This window comes from Dipteris shenzhenensis, chromosome 27 (genome assembly GCF_047967505.1).
Source record: "Dipteris shenzhenensis isolate YYH24624 ecotype China chromosome 27, Dip_SZ_1.0, whole genome shotgun sequence".
Taxonomy (NCBI): Eukaryota; Viridiplantae; Streptophyta; class Polypodiopsida; order Gleicheniales; family Dipteridaceae; genus Dipteris; species Dipteris shenzhenensis.
Window position 1 is genome coordinate 34305856 of NC_141622.1, and position 15098 is coordinate 34320953.

The 15098-nt window shown below is 45.9% G+C and overlaps 1 protein-coding gene across 3 annotated transcripts in view; it reads left to right on the plus strand.

Moving 5' to 3' along the window:
* LOC147884198 (uncharacterized) overlaps nucleotides 1-15098 on the plus strand; it is a 54683-nt gene that overhangs the window by 29774 nt on the left and 9811 nt on the right. For 2 of the 3 annotated variants that reach the window (XM_087398488.1, XM_087398490.1), the window contains 4 exons: nucleotides 9284-9697; nucleotides 10051-10871; nucleotides 11026-11185; nucleotides 14606-14791. In XM_087398488.1, the coding sequence (XP_087254614.1) occupies nucleotides 9284-9697; nucleotides 10051-10871; nucleotides 11026-11185; nucleotides 14606-14791 (1581 nt within the window). The remainder of the gene's footprint in view (nucleotides 1-9283; nucleotides 9698-10050; nucleotides 10872-11025; nucleotides 11186-14605; nucleotides 14792-15098) is intronic. The other variant, XM_087398489.1, reaches the window with a different exon arrangement.

Below are 15098 nucleotides of genomic sequence, written 5' to 3' on the forward strand. Positions count from 1 at the left end.
ACCTTGTTATAAGCCTTCTCGAAATCCAAAAGGAGGATTGTGATAGGTTGAGACGACTCCTAGGCCCAATCAATTGGCTCCTAGAAGGTGCAGATATTATCTAGGATATTGCATTCCTGAACAAACCTGTTTGCTTGTCGATGGATGATACCCGCAAGGTGGGGCCACAAAACTGCAATCTCAAGGCCTAGATAAGACCTTGTAAGTGGTGTCCAATAGAGTAACCAATCTCGGCTGGCGAATGTTCGACCTATTCCCCCCCTTTGGGATCAAATAAATCCAACCTTGACTCAAGGACTGTGGAAGAGAGCCAGAGTGGAAAATCTAGGGGGTGTGAATGTGTTTCCAGAAGCGTCTAAAAAAGGACAATGCCAATCCATCCTCACTAGGCACTTTTGAGGAGGGAGGTCCCTTGAAGGCTCCAAAAGCTCTTCATCAGTGAAAAGCACCTCCACTTGCTTGCGTGTACTCTGAGAGACCATCGTTGGGATATGGGCCCAGGCTGCCTCCCGTGCTGCAAGGACCTGGGTGGACTCCTCGGACTGGAACAGTTTGTGGTCATCTCTAGGATCTCTTGCGGGCTTGAGTGCAGCTGTCCGCTCTCTTCTGGCTGCCCCGTAGTGCATTGTCCTTGCTGAACGGAGGCTAGTGGTTTGAAAAAATTGCCTAATCATATTGTCTTCTTGCTCTACCTACCATGCTTGGAAAGAATGATATGAGTTCTTAGCTCGACGGATCTCTATGGCCTGACGGTCAAGCCACGCACTTTCGTAATGGTTTGCGAGCCAGTGTGAGACTAGGGTTTTGCTCTTTGAGTAGCTCTATGGAAGCTAGATCTTGTCTTAGTGCTCTCTCATGCCTGAAGAGAGTGTCATTGACGAAGAGCTGGGGACTGGAGCTCCCCATCGGTTCTCTAGATCGTTTTGCCACCCAAGTAGCCCAACCACCCCTAGGGGGGCTCTTTGGCTACTGCGAAATCTTGGCCATGACTTGTTGCACCTCCTCCTTCTGAAGCAAAGGATCGGGGATTTGGACCCCCCCTTTGTGGGAGTGCTCCACGACTGGGATGCTGTAGGTGAAGTACAATCGGGTAGCGATCTGACATCATTCTATCTGGCAAAATACTTGTGGCTTCCCCTCTATGCATCACCCAATCCTCCACATAGAACGTGTCGCGATGCTCTAGTGGGCCATCATGCCTCCATTGGTTGAAGGCGAAGTGAAGGCTGTTGGGAAGTTTGGAAAACTCCGCCTCTCTCCACTGGCCACGACTATTGATTGTGAAAATGAATTGCTCCTATGTGATCCTCTCAGCTGTGGGCGTCTCTGAGAAGGAGATTATGCCTTAGCTTGTTCTCCTTGAACTCTAGGTGGTTGAAATCTCCTCCAACAACCCAAGAATAAACATTTGGGAGTAAGTTGCCTCCGAAAAGAAGAGCGTTGTTGTATGCAAGGAGTGGAACAAACGAATCCCAATCCTAGAGCCACCCATCCGTAAGCCGATCCACACTACCCGCCCTTTGATAAGCTCACCCTAATCGAACACTTCTGGGGCCAATGTTTGGGACATAGAGATGTAGACCCCTCAACTCTTGCCTATTGTAGGGAAGCACGCATGGGAGCCTCTCCCTAGGCGGTGCTGGCGTCGGGTATCTGTTGGTAAAAACTTGTGCTCCTGGAGCAAGAGAAAATCAACTGCCCATCCTACCACAACCTTTGCAACTCTTGAAGTATCAGTTGGTGTGGTGGTTGCCATGTACGATTGTTAGGTCCATGCACGTTCCAACTCACCATGGTCCGGAGGGAGGGGGGTGGAGAACAAGGCCCTCATATGGGTGGGAGATTGTTGATTTCTGCGATTTCAACACTGGTTTGGAAGGGGAGTAGTCTGTGTCCATGCGATGGCGCGCCAAAGGCATGGTAGGCTTCATGCCTACCTTTAGGGCCCACTGCATTATGAAGGAGACATCCACACCAAGCCGGCCAGCGCACTGCTAGGGATCTCTCTCCACTTGCCATGCTCCCACTAGGGCGTGATCAGGAATCCCTAGAGTGATCGCAACAAATATGGTTGCGTCGTCTATTGGTGTGACCTCTGTCCGTGGGATCCCACGGAGTCTGATGCTGAGAGCTGTAATGGTCCTCTGCTGCTGCTGCAAAAGGGTAGCCGAAACGGTTGCTTTCGCAGGTTCCCGCTTCACCACATCTACCCATTTAGTCTCTGCAATGGCTGACAGCATGGTGACCATTTGGGCCTCCACTGCTGCTGTTGGTGTCCCCCTTGAGGCAGTGCTCAATGCAGACTGCGTGAGCTCCTGAATGAGATTGGCCTGTTACTGTACAATAAGCGCCTGCTCCCGAGTGAAGCGGGCCTGCTTCTGTGCAAATCGGGTCAGCTCCACTGCACGTGAATGAATGCTGTGTACCTCAATGAGAAGAGACTCCTAGGCATCCGGTGGATTAGCCAGTGGGAAGCTTGGTCCTCTTGGGATCTCGAATATGAAGGGAGCTGGTACAAAGGTGGAGGGGTGGGGCTGCATGGTAGGTGGCGATCTAGTGAGCTGAGCAGAGAGAGGGGATATCTGAGAAAGTGATGAAGTGAATCCCTTAAGATACTGGAAGGAGGGCTGGCTAAGAGGAAGGGTTGATAGGGAAGAGAAAGAGTACTGTGGACCAATCCAGATCTATATATTGCAAAGTAGACGGTTAACCTAGTGTAACAATTGTAGTATTGACCGATGTGGATGTTGATGTGGAAGTTGAGGATCCCGAGGTGGATATTGCTGAAGATGATGATGATGCAACGTTCTTCGTTATTGCTTTGCTGTCCACTCCTAGTCCGCTCCTGTTGATGCGTGTATTTACGTATCCTAGATTCGATTGTTTTGGATTCTTGTCCTCTTTCCTGCTGCTCCCCTTGTCCTTGTCATTCTCCCTTTGTGCTTTCCCCATGCTTTGATGCTGATTTTTGACTCTTTTTTGGTAGGTAAATCCAGCAAGATAATCTAGTGGGAGTAGCATTCCCTCATGAGGGCCCGCCAAGAGAGAGAGAGAGAGAAAGAAAGATGTATTAAGGTCTTCAGAAGGCCTCGCAGGCCTATGAAACAAATTACAATCACAAATGGCACACACAAGCTGCTATGGGCTGAAGCAAGGGGTTTGCTAAGACCCGTGCATGTCCTAAAGAAACTCAAAGAAGCTTTGAACTCAGGAAAACAATGTAAATGGAGATACAGATACTCAAAAAGCATATCCAGGTGCAATGGTTGCTCTCCTATGTGTCGCGAGGATATCTTGGAGTTGCGTCCGACGGGTCATCTCTCGTAGTGGCATGGGGGGGCGTGGTTTTTGGGATCTTTGTATCTAGCGTGCCATGTCAATAGTGACTCCTGGGCTTTGGTGCTCCCCTTTGAGGAAGGCTGTGATATGCAGGACCTCCATAGTGCATGGTCTAGCCACTCTCTGCTCTGCTCCTGAGTGCTATCCCCTCTCATGAGCCCACTCTGCCCTCATCTCATCTATCTCCTTTGTGACAACCTCGCTGTGTCTTGAAGCTGACTCAAAGGCGTAGCAATCTGTGACTTGTCTTTGGGCTGCATCTATATCTAGCTCGGGTGGGATCACAGGCTGCTTGATCTGTCTCAGAAGGGTCTCTCTATGCCTTCGCATCTCCATCAAGTAGAGACCGACGCAAACCTGGTCCTGGAAATGGATCAGGCGAGAAAGTGGTCCAAACCCAAGTCCCTTCTGGTACAAGCAGTGTATCGACCTCGAATCTCTTAGTATGTCGGGCATATGCATAAAGAGTGCTCCTTTCTCTCCACCTCCCCCAAGGACATGGTGAGAGAGAGAGAGAGAGAGAGAGAGAGAGAGAGAGAAATTAACGTCCACGGGAGGTCTCGCTGACCTATGAGACAAAGTAGACTGAAAAGCGAACTCATACAAGCCTCAGTGGGCTGAAGCAAAGGCCTTGAGCATTTTTGTCGCAAGAAATCCGTACATCTGTACACTGCTAGAAATTCGTACGGGAGCTGCCTTGGGGTGTGTGCCAATTATATTGAAGGTTTCTCAGCATTTCGGAGTTGCCTCGAGCTGCGTGCCGGCATTTGGAGCCATTTGGAGTTGCTGACTTGATCCGGAGACTTCTCTTTGAGCCCTTCCCTCCTCATTTGGCATCCCTTTGCCTTGGGCTGCGAGCTTCTCTCCATTGGATCTCTTTCTCTCCATTTCTAGGTGCTCTCCTTCTCGTGGGAGCACTTCTTTTGCTGTAATTCTCATTTCCAGCCCTCATTTACTCGCTTTCAGAGCCTGTCACTGCTGTACATCATTGGGTAAGCCATTGTTGCATTGGCTTTTTTTAATTTCTGCTTCATTTGCATTTTGGAAAGGCCTTGTGTTGCCTTGGAAGGTCTTGTGTTGCCTTTGGGGATTTTTCTTGCAACAGGTACACCTTGGGACAGCAGAGTCTTTTGCATACATAAGCTTTGAAGCTTGGGCAGGTTTTTGGCACTTGATTTTGAGAGGTTGCCTTTCTCTCATTTGCTTTACCAGTTGGTGCATTTGCCTTGTATTTCAGCACCAGACAGTTAGTGCATTTGCCTTGTATTTCAGCACCATGTCTGGTGGCAAAGATGATTTGTTTGGGCTGATGACAAGCTTGATGGCACCAATTACCCCATGTGGTCATACATGATGGGACATGTTTTGGTTGCCAAGAATCTATGGCATATTGTTTCAAGTTCTGAGGTCAAGCCTACACGCACTGTCACTGGTGCTACACCTACAGCCTCTGCTTCTTCAGGTGATGGGTGATGGTTCTACTGCTACAGCCAGGACTCCTGCACCTCCTGCTCTAGGTGCTTTGCCTCCTTCACGGGAGCAAATTCAGTGGGATGGTCGTGATGCCAAAGCACATGCCTTGATTGCTTTTTCAGTGAAACGGGCTATTATCCCTCATATTCGGTCTTGCAAGACAGCTAAGCAACCATGGGATCAGCTTGCATCTTTGTATCAGGTGCGGAATGAGGTGAGGGTTGCCTATCTCCGTAGGCAGTTGAAAGATTTAAAGCTTGATGAGGGTGGTAACATGGGGACAGCTTTTGCAGCGTTTTCAGTTTGAGGATTGCAAGTCAGTGTCCACACCATTAGACACTGGTTTTCACTTCTCTTTTGAGGATGGCAGCGGTACATGTGATGTCACTCTCTATCAGCAGGCAATTGGTTGATTGATTTACCTATGCCATACGAAACCTGATCTACAGTATGCTGTCTCATAGTTGAGCAGATATATGCACAGCCCATCTATGCACCATTAGCATGCCGTGAAGCGTGTTTTCAGATATCTTAAAGGCACTCATCATTTAGGCCTTCTTTATGGGGCTGATACTTCACTTGTCATGCATGGATTCACTGATAGTGATTGGGCTGGTTGTTCGGACACTTGTGTGTCACATAGTGGCAGCTGTGTTGTGCTTGGTACTTCATGTGTTTCTTGGTTCAGCAAGAAGTAGAGTATAGTTGCTACTTCTAGCCATGAAGCTGAGTACAAAGCGGCTTTTATAGCTACAATGGAGTGTGTTTGGCTTCGGAAGCTACTTGCATATCTTTGTGCATGGTAGACTGCTCCTACCGTCATCTTTACTGATAGTCAGAGTGCTTTGGCTGCTGCATGGAATCTAGTTTTCCATGCTTGCACAAAGCACATTGAGGTTCACTATCACTATGTGAGAGAGCGATTATCAGCAGGTGATATTGAGTTGTCTTATGTTCCCACTAAAGACAACTTGGCAGATCTTTTTACGAAGGCTCTACCTCGACCTAAGTTTGAGGCTTTTCGGCAAGCTTTGAACTTAGTACCTTTTGTAACTTGATTTGTTGTACTCTGTACAGTCATAGGTTGCTAGATCCCTACGGGATGAACATGTGCAACCATGACACTAGATATTTAGGTATCCTGAGCCGTGTCCAGGATACTTCAGCCCATACCATGGAGGAGGGTTTGTAGGCTATCTCATGGGCTATCCATAGATGCCACTTATACCTTGGTATGAGCCTTTTAGGCCTAGTTATAGTCAGTTAGGACACTTAGTCCAGTTAGGACAGTCAGCCCTAGGGTTTTGTTATGTTGGCTCTCCCTTGAGCCTTCACACTTCAGTTTTACAGCAATCTATTACAGCATCTCGTTTTTCTCCATTGTGCTTCCATTTTTGAGCTTCCATTGCTTCCAACACCTAACACACATGCCTTTACTATGGTCTTGACTGGCACATTGACTAGAGGTCTTTATAGACTTGATGCTTATGATAGATGTTTGGATGATGATGCTGTGCTTGCAGATGCACATGTCTTTGCTCTTGATTCTACCATGGTAGATACCCATTTGTGGCATGAGAGGTTTGGGCAGCTCAATTTTGGAGCCTTGGTGAAGTTATATAAGGAGGGTATGGTGGTTGGTCTTCCCAAAATGCATATGCGTCAAAGCATGTTTGTGAACCATGCTTGCTTGGTAAGATGCACCGTGGTGTGTTTCCCAAGGATGGGAGAGTTGGTCTTCACGCAAGCTTTATCTGGTTCATAGTGATGTTTGTGGACCATGAGGGTTGTAGCTGTTGGGGGCTTCTATTATTTTGTCACTTTCACGAGGTACACTTGGATTTTTGCCTTGAAATCCAAATCTGAAGTTTCTTCATGCTTCAAGCACTTCATTGCCGTGGCTGAGAATGAGAGTGGGCTGCACACTGGGAACGTGGGCTGACTGAGAGGCAAAGGGGAGAAAAAGGTCGAGTAGTGCGGAACAGTGTATGACCCCTCGAAAGTAGGTGTCATAATCGGAGAGAGAACTGTAGCAGGAGAAGAAGGGAGAGATGGTGTCAGTGACAACCCCTCTATCCTAGGGAAGGGTGGATCAATCGATGTCATGGGTAGGGGTATATCAGAGCTAGTAGCTGTAATTGTAGAGGTTGTGGACAGAATTGGAGCTGAAACTGGAACTGGAGCTGACGCTGAGGCTGAAGTTGAGGTTTGCACTGAAGTTGAGGATGAGGATGTAGCTGAGACTGAAGTTGAGACTGAAGCTGAGGCAAAGGTGTACCCCGCCTTTGCTTTGCTGTCAACTCTGAGTCCACTGCGGTTGTAGCGTGTGTTCACATCCTCGAGTTTTAATTGTGTTTGTTTCTTGGCTTTGTTGTCATCTTTCTTGGCGGCTTTATCCGTATCTTTGCCACCTTTCCCCATTTCGTTTGACTGACCCGTATTCGGTGCAGGTCTTAGTGTAGGAGTGGGAGTGGGAGCAAGAGCATGAGCCCCCTCCCCCCAAATGACGGGAGGTACCCACAGGGGGCTGAAAAAAGACGGGGAGCGGGAGAGCTCAATGGAGGGGGCAGAAGGCGGGGCTGTGGGTCGGGGTTGTAGGTTGGGACGGAGGAGATTGGGTGAATGTGGAGGGGAATGGAGGAGGATTTTCTTTGATTTTTTTGTTGTTTTCTGATAGGTATAGATTGTCTTTGACAGACAGAAAATGACAGGTGACACCCCCTCCCCCCCTTTTTTTTTGGGGGGGGGAGTGGTGTGGAGTAACTGGGTGAGTAACTGTCTGGTTACACTAACCAGATTGATTGGTTCTAGTCTGGTTAGTTGATAGTCTAGTTAGCCTGTAACTAGCCTACTAACTAGAGTTAGTTAACCAGGTTTAGTCTAACCACTGGTTTGCCTAGCCTGGCCTAGCCATGGCAGCAACTGGGTGACCGTTTCTTGCCTGTTAGGCCGCGTGGAGCGATGGCGTGGACTTAGCAGCAATGGCGAGGCTGAGCGTGAGCGATGGAGCGTGGAACGATGGAGGTGCGGACGACGATGGCGTAGGCTGAGCAGAGGAGAGAGCAGATGGATGGCTGAAGTGTGAAGCGTGGTGAGGTTGGACGAAGGGATCAATGGACGTAGGCTGAGCGATGGTGAGGCTGAAAAGAAAGAAAGAAAAAGAAAGTTTATTAAAGTCTTTGGAAGACCGATGGGCCTATGAGACTACGAAAAAACCTGAATACAATGAGCTGTGGTAGTGGAGCTACTGAACGAGCATCAACACCAATGCAAAATGCAAAATGGCAGTACTAAGTCCTAAGTACAACATAGACTATATATATATATATATATATATATATATATATATATATATAAATCTCAGCATCATCGTTGGCATCATCATCGTAACCATCATCATCATTATCGTTAGCAATAGGACATCAGGGTAGATGAGGCTATGGAAGCGGAGGCATGAGGTCAGCAATAGAACGCTGTCGCCCCCTCAAGGGTGCAGTCTTGGTACGTCTCTTGGTCGTAGCTCTGCGTCTAACCAAGGCCACTGTGACCCCCGTCGGTCGGGCTCCGACCCTAAACAAGGAGGGGATGTCCCCTGATCTGTGAGTCAACCCTCTGTTTGAGCTGTCGGGTCACAAGGTCCGGGCCACGGTCATGTCGAGGTCTCGCCTCATGGGGGTCTATGTGATCTGGCCGAAAGAACTCTGTGATAGAGCTCTGAGAGGTATCAGTCAAGGGAGAAGTCTGCTCCTGTCTTCGTGCTGGGAGTATCCTATCTCGGTGTTTGAGCATCTCATGAATGAAACCAGCCAAACATCTCTGGTTTGGGTAGGAGAGGACACCAGCCAACATCCCATACTATCTTTGAAGAGGTAGTAGAAATGCCCTCAGATCTCATAGTAAACATGACACTTGAAGATGAAACGCCCCTTTGTCTCAACCTCCTGCATATCACATAGTGTGCATATGCGCCTCTCCTTGGGTAACCGCTCTGCTCGGCCGCTCTCGATACGAAGTCTGTGTGAAGAGACCCGGAACTGCCCAAGGGAGATCCTCAGCGAGTGGGGTAGGTGAATCTGCATGTATCCTGGTGGATCAATGAAACCCTCCGCTGTGATATGTAAGAAGTGATCTCTGTAGAAGCTCAGCTTCATTGGAAGATCACTCGGCCCCAACCAAGTGCAGAATGTGTGTAGCTGTAGTAGATCCTCACGGATAACCTGGTTGACCTTGTGTGATAGGAGGGGAGAGAAAGGAGCATCCATGCTCGACCGGAAAGGGGGTAGTCTGTCCATGTGGGGGGCACATAGTCCTGCAAACCATCTCTTTGAGCATAGGCTGAGCATGGAGCGTAGGCTGAGCGTGAGCGCGTGGAGCGTGGACCATGAACATAGGCTGCAGCCAGAGAGAGAGAGAGAGAGAGAGAGAGAGAGAGAGAGAGAGAGAACACTAAGGTCTTTTTTTTTGGCTGCAGCTTTTATCCCAGATTATACAAGCCTATGCAGAAGCTCCAGCTGTTAATCTCCAGGGCAAGCCTGGATCTCAAACATTCAGATTGCTTCCCCTCTCTCGTCTGTTCTTGGAAGGTTCACTTGTCCCCATGCCTTCTTTTAGAGCAAAAACAGAGACGGATGTCATTGATCTCAAGATATTCACCGCAAATAGGAGAGTAAGGGCAATACTGGCCTCCTATTACATGCTTTGCAGAGAGAGTTTTTTGCGCAATATGGGAGTTGAAGCTGGCTGTGAAAGCTCTGAATCTTTAATTTTCAACTCCACAGACAGTGAAGAGAGCTGGTGGTCAAGTTTACTTGATAGGATACCTTTTCGCCAGCTTATATGCTATATGGAAAAGAATTGGCCTGACTTTGAAGTGTTATTCCCCCAGGTATGCAAACATCATCATCCACCATCATCACCCACCTCTTACCCCAAACACTCACGAGCATCTTATATTGACTGCTAGACATTAGGTGTAAATTCTCTTGTGCATATAAGATAATGAGTTACTGTGATTATTTTTTTGGGAAATATAATACTTCTCCTCTTACAAAACAGGTTTGGTTTAACAAGATGTATGCCACTTATATAGAGGGATGGCTGATCATACTGAATGTTAGTTCTAATTTTATTTGTTTTTGTGTGAGTGTAGTTCCTTTGCTTACAATTTGACACTCGTCTACACTTATGTACCTGTACAAGTGGTCAAATTGTGCTCATTTTGAGATGATTGTCATGCAGTGGCTAAGCTTGGCTTCTATGCTCTTCCCTGAACGGCTTCATGTTCCTGTACTGCTTGAGGACCTTACAGAAGCGTTTGGTTTTTCTGATGCATGTATTAAAGAAATCCCAACCTCTGATAATTTGGAGTGGGCTGGATGTTTAACTACAGCTTCTGCTGGTGCTAAGGATCGACTCCATGAATTTGTAGGGAACAAGGCAACAGACATTTCTGGGAATACTGTCATTTTGACTTCTGATTTGGCAAAAAAAAAGATGGAGAAAGCTCTCCAGGAACCATTACCTGCACTTCAAATACTGAGCTTCCTTAATGGTAATGTTAGTATCTATGAAGAGAAATGTGAGAAAGAGGTCTTAGAACTTCAAGCACTGGTTGTGAAAGAGCTGGTACCAAGGCTTCTGAATATGCAATGTAGTCGCTGCCTGCAAGAGAAGTTTTGTGCATGGTGGTCAGGTCTTCAACCTTTTATGAGACATACATTGATCCCTTTATTTGTTGAGGCAACATTGGACATGTCACATGACTCCCAAGCTAACAATGATGAAATGGGAGTTATAAGTGCACAAATAAAGGACCTGGTCACCTCTTTAGAGTATAAAAATGTAAGGAACTCGTATAATGACCTTGTGCAGGAACCTTTGACTATATTAGCCTGTAAACTAGAAGTATATAGAACACCTGTGCTGTCTGTTTTCCTAGATGTCCTTTTGGAATTGCTCACTGTTAACCGTAGAGTTTGTTTGGGAGTAGCATCAGATGGGGGAAGAGAAGGAAATCTGAAAGCGGATGAAGTTGCTGCGGCCCTCACAGCACAAGACAGGTATGCTCATATACTGCTTTCAAGCATTTGGCTTTGTTGTTGGGATCTGTGTCTTGCCCTGCAAGGTGCTTGAATAACAAAGGAGTGGATGGAGCATAGCAAAAGAAGGCAGTGGTGGTGGGGTGTTCCTAGTGACTAATGTTTTTTGTTCCAGTGCTGTATGCCAGATACTTTTGGAAGCATGCATGCCTCGCACCAGCATTGGTGATAAAATAAGGCCCGGACCATTACTTGAGGCTCGTAAGGCTATATGTGGCTTTCTATCGTCATTTTTGCAAACAAATCATCTACTTCTCAAGCTTCTCCATTTTCAGGTAGCCAGCACATGATTCAACATGCTAGAATTTAGAACCAGATGTTTTTGGTCCAGTAGTACAGTTGAGTTTCAAGTATCTCAAATGTTTGTTTTGTCTCATGCATATTTTACTCTTTTGTATAGCTGTGTATACATGAATGTTTGCATAGCTGTGTATACATGAATGTTTGCCTATACCTGTTATACTCTTTTGTTAGATTTCAAATCTAGGCTAAGGTAGCTTTGCTTACCAAGTTATGTATTATTTTTTAATTTTCTCATTTACTCATGATTTCGTCCAAAGTTGCTTACAAACTTCCTTCTTTCCTTTGTTCTTTTTCTTGGTCTAAAACACATTTTAACTTGTAATATTGGACATATTCTAGTCTTATGAAGGTACATATAGAAAGTAGACATGTCTGCATACACTTGACCTGCACCTACTTTTTGTTTTCAAGAGAAACAAACTTCTTAGTTTTGGAGACCCCGACGCATCGACTAGGGCGTTTCTGAAACAGGGGCTCACAACCAGGGAGGGCTATACATCCAGCAAATGCCTCGCTCCATGAATACATAGAAGATACTTGGAGGTGATGCCTTGTAGAAATACTAGATCTAGCTAGAGGGAAGAAGAAGGGCCATCGGAAACATCCAGCCTTGTTGATTTAATTGAAGGCGAGGCAAACAAACCACCATGCTTTCGCCGAAGAAAAACACGAGTAGGAGGAGCAGAGGCAGAAGGAGGTGCTGAGGCAGAGAAAATAAAAGAAGCAGGTGTCGGAGCAGCAGGAAAGGAGGAGGAAGATGAGACTGGAGCAAAAGCCACCGAGGGCTGCAACACAGATACGGAAGGAGGCTGCGCAGATGACCGTATAGCCTGTATGGATGGTCGTACGGCAGGCACCGAAGGAAAAAGTGGCAGAGTAGACGGCTGTAGAGAAGGCTGTACGGGGATGTGCAGGGAGCACGGGAGCTGTACGGGAAACTGTACGGGGGGCTGCAGGGTACACGGAACCTGTACGGAAGGCCGTACAGTTGACGGTAGCTGTACGGAAGACAAGGTAGGCAGAGGGACGTCGAGGGTGACTGCACGGACGAAAACGGGGAGGAAGATGAGGCTGGCAGGGTAGAGGAGGAGGTCTCCATCGCTACATGCATGTGCGCGCACGCACACACACACACACACACACACACACGGGGAGGAAGACGAGGTTGGCAGGGCAGAGGAGGGCTCCATCGCTACACGCATGTGCACACACACACACTTTTTAAAAAAAAGTAAAATCTAGTGTATTTATATTCTCATAAATTTACAAGATGGGAAGTCTCCAAAATAGAGAGTATCCCAAAGATCAGAAACATAAAAAGAAAAGCTGTATGCAAGAAGCATGGATGTCACCCTCATGGCAGGCATCATATTGCACACACACACACACACACACACACACGCACACACACACACTCGTGCACACACACACATGCACGCATGCACGCACACATTAAAAAATCATTTCTAATATTTAAGAAGTTTTAGGCTCTTTAGGTACTCGACCCTAAACTGTCTCTAACGTTTAGTATCTGACCTTTCTGACAACCATAAGTTGTGACTACTAAAAGCCCTTACATTTTAACCTTTGCATGCACGACCTTTGATTCACGTGCATGTGTTACATGTCAACTTTTTAACGATCGAAAGAAACAGTGCTCATGGTCTCCTTGCCATGTTGTAGTCTACCTACCATCACACGCACCTTGTTAGCTCCATTTAGGTTCTTCTAAAGGCATGCATTGCCTATCTCATCATGAACACCAAGGTGAAGTTTTGGCGGTGTAAAATTTCTTGCTGATCATAAAGTTGCCTATTAACAAGCATTGCAAGCCTAGTACTGAACTGAGTGAATAGTTCCAAGGACCTAACTATTTTAGGGGATATTACTCAATATTCCAGTTATCAAAGAGGAAAAGACAAGGCTGATATTACAGCTGATTAAAATAGCTTTAAACGTGTGCTTGTTTCAGATCCATATGGAGCTCAACCTTGGGAATCATAATATATAGTGGGATGATCTTTCATTATCGTACTTGGGGAATCTTCGTGTTAAAGGAGCACTTGTAGAAGAGAAGTTGCCCCCCCATAATTGAAGCACTTTTCTTCTACTTAAAGGACTCCCTATTTCTTTCAAATAGAAAATTTGAGGATTTATGTTGGCTAGCTTAAATGCCTTTTATAATAGGGCTTAAAACAGAGTTTCGTGAATCTTTTGTCTTTGTGAAACTTCGTGGCCTTACTCAATCCTTGAAGTTTGTAAGATTTATGGCTGTCTTCTTGAGCTTTCTTTTCGTCTCATAATGTATAATGGCCAACCATTCTTTGTATTGACAATGAAGTACACCAAAATGTTGTTGCTAGTGTAAGCATAAATGGAAGTAAAAGAGCAGCAGCACCTGATAAAATGACTTTGAACTTGCCAAAAGACTTACATCTTTTTTTTGAAAAAGCACACTAAATCTCTCCTACTCTAATCATCAAGCCAAGGTTTGGTTTTCAGTATATATGTCCTTGTTTGACGTGCACAAGTTAGAGGGTATGATCGTTATCGTTTAAGATAGACCACCAAGCTAGTACTAGGAGTATGATGCAAAACCAGAAAACTGTATCTTCCTCAAAGATGGGAGCTTGAGTGCATTCACTAACTTGCACAAGAGAATACTTGAGGCTGAATGTAAACAGCCACAAACCAGCAGCCATAATAAATGCACAAAAGAGGTCTAAACCTCTTCAACACTATGCCTCCAAGTGGAGGTGAGAGGGTTATGGAAATAAGGGGTTGCAACCCCATGATGCTGAAGGAGGGGGATTGGACGTCCATGGTTGGCTAGGAGTACCAGTATGGTTGTTCATTTGGCAATCAAAACAGCCTTCTCGCCTTGTCTTTATTTTGGGCCCATCCAGGATCCATTACTTCAGCCTTAATGGCCCCAAAGAGGATGGGGTTTAATTGATCCCTAAAACAGCTACTTGGTGTCTCTTACAGAGAGAGATGTCTTCTTTAAAGTAGTCCTGGCTAGTGTAGATTTTCACAAACATAGTTCCTCTGTGATGATATTGATCTACATGTGATTTCATTAGTGCACTCTAGGGCTGCCAACGATTCTTATGAGGTCATGACCACTTTCTAGGTCTGCAGGGCCATGTTTTCTTCAAATTTTGTTGGAAGCAGAATGTTATACTTGTTGAAGATATTGAGAATTTTCTATTGTTATTTTCTATTCTTAGAATTTGTGGAAGGCTAAGCTGTCATATGGCATAATAGGCTCTGTTTCATAGTTTTTATTTGTGAAGCCTTTATAGGTTTATTGTGGTGACCTGCAAACAGAGTATGTAAGGTTTGGAAGTTGAGGATGCTTAAACTAATGTGCTGGTGTTCCTAACTAGCAGGGTTATCCCCTGCAACTGATTCCCATGATGGTGGAAGGTGTACCTGTGATGGTGCAATGCCTCGGTTTTGTGTCAGAATTGCTGCAACAACAGCAGCAGTCAAAGCAAGTATTCTCAATTATCCTCATTGCCAGCATAGCATCTGCATACTCAGAACTTCCTGAGAGTCTTGCGGCTGTTCAACAGGTTGTAAATGTCTTATATGTTCTCATATGAATTGCTCAATACTGCTGTGTTGCACTCTCTTCTATATGCTGTCATATGAGTTGCTCAATACTGCTGTGTTTCATTCTCATCTATATGCTCTCATATGAGTTGCTCAATACTGCCACGTTACATCATTTGTCTATTTATATTACTGGTTTATATTTTCTTTGTATACGGGATGATTTGATGTGAATTACCATTCAAGTACATGTCTGTAAAACTTTCCGCGCTGAGTGCATTTGTTGGAAAGAGTTATAATACTCAGGCTGCTCCCTTCTTGGTAGAC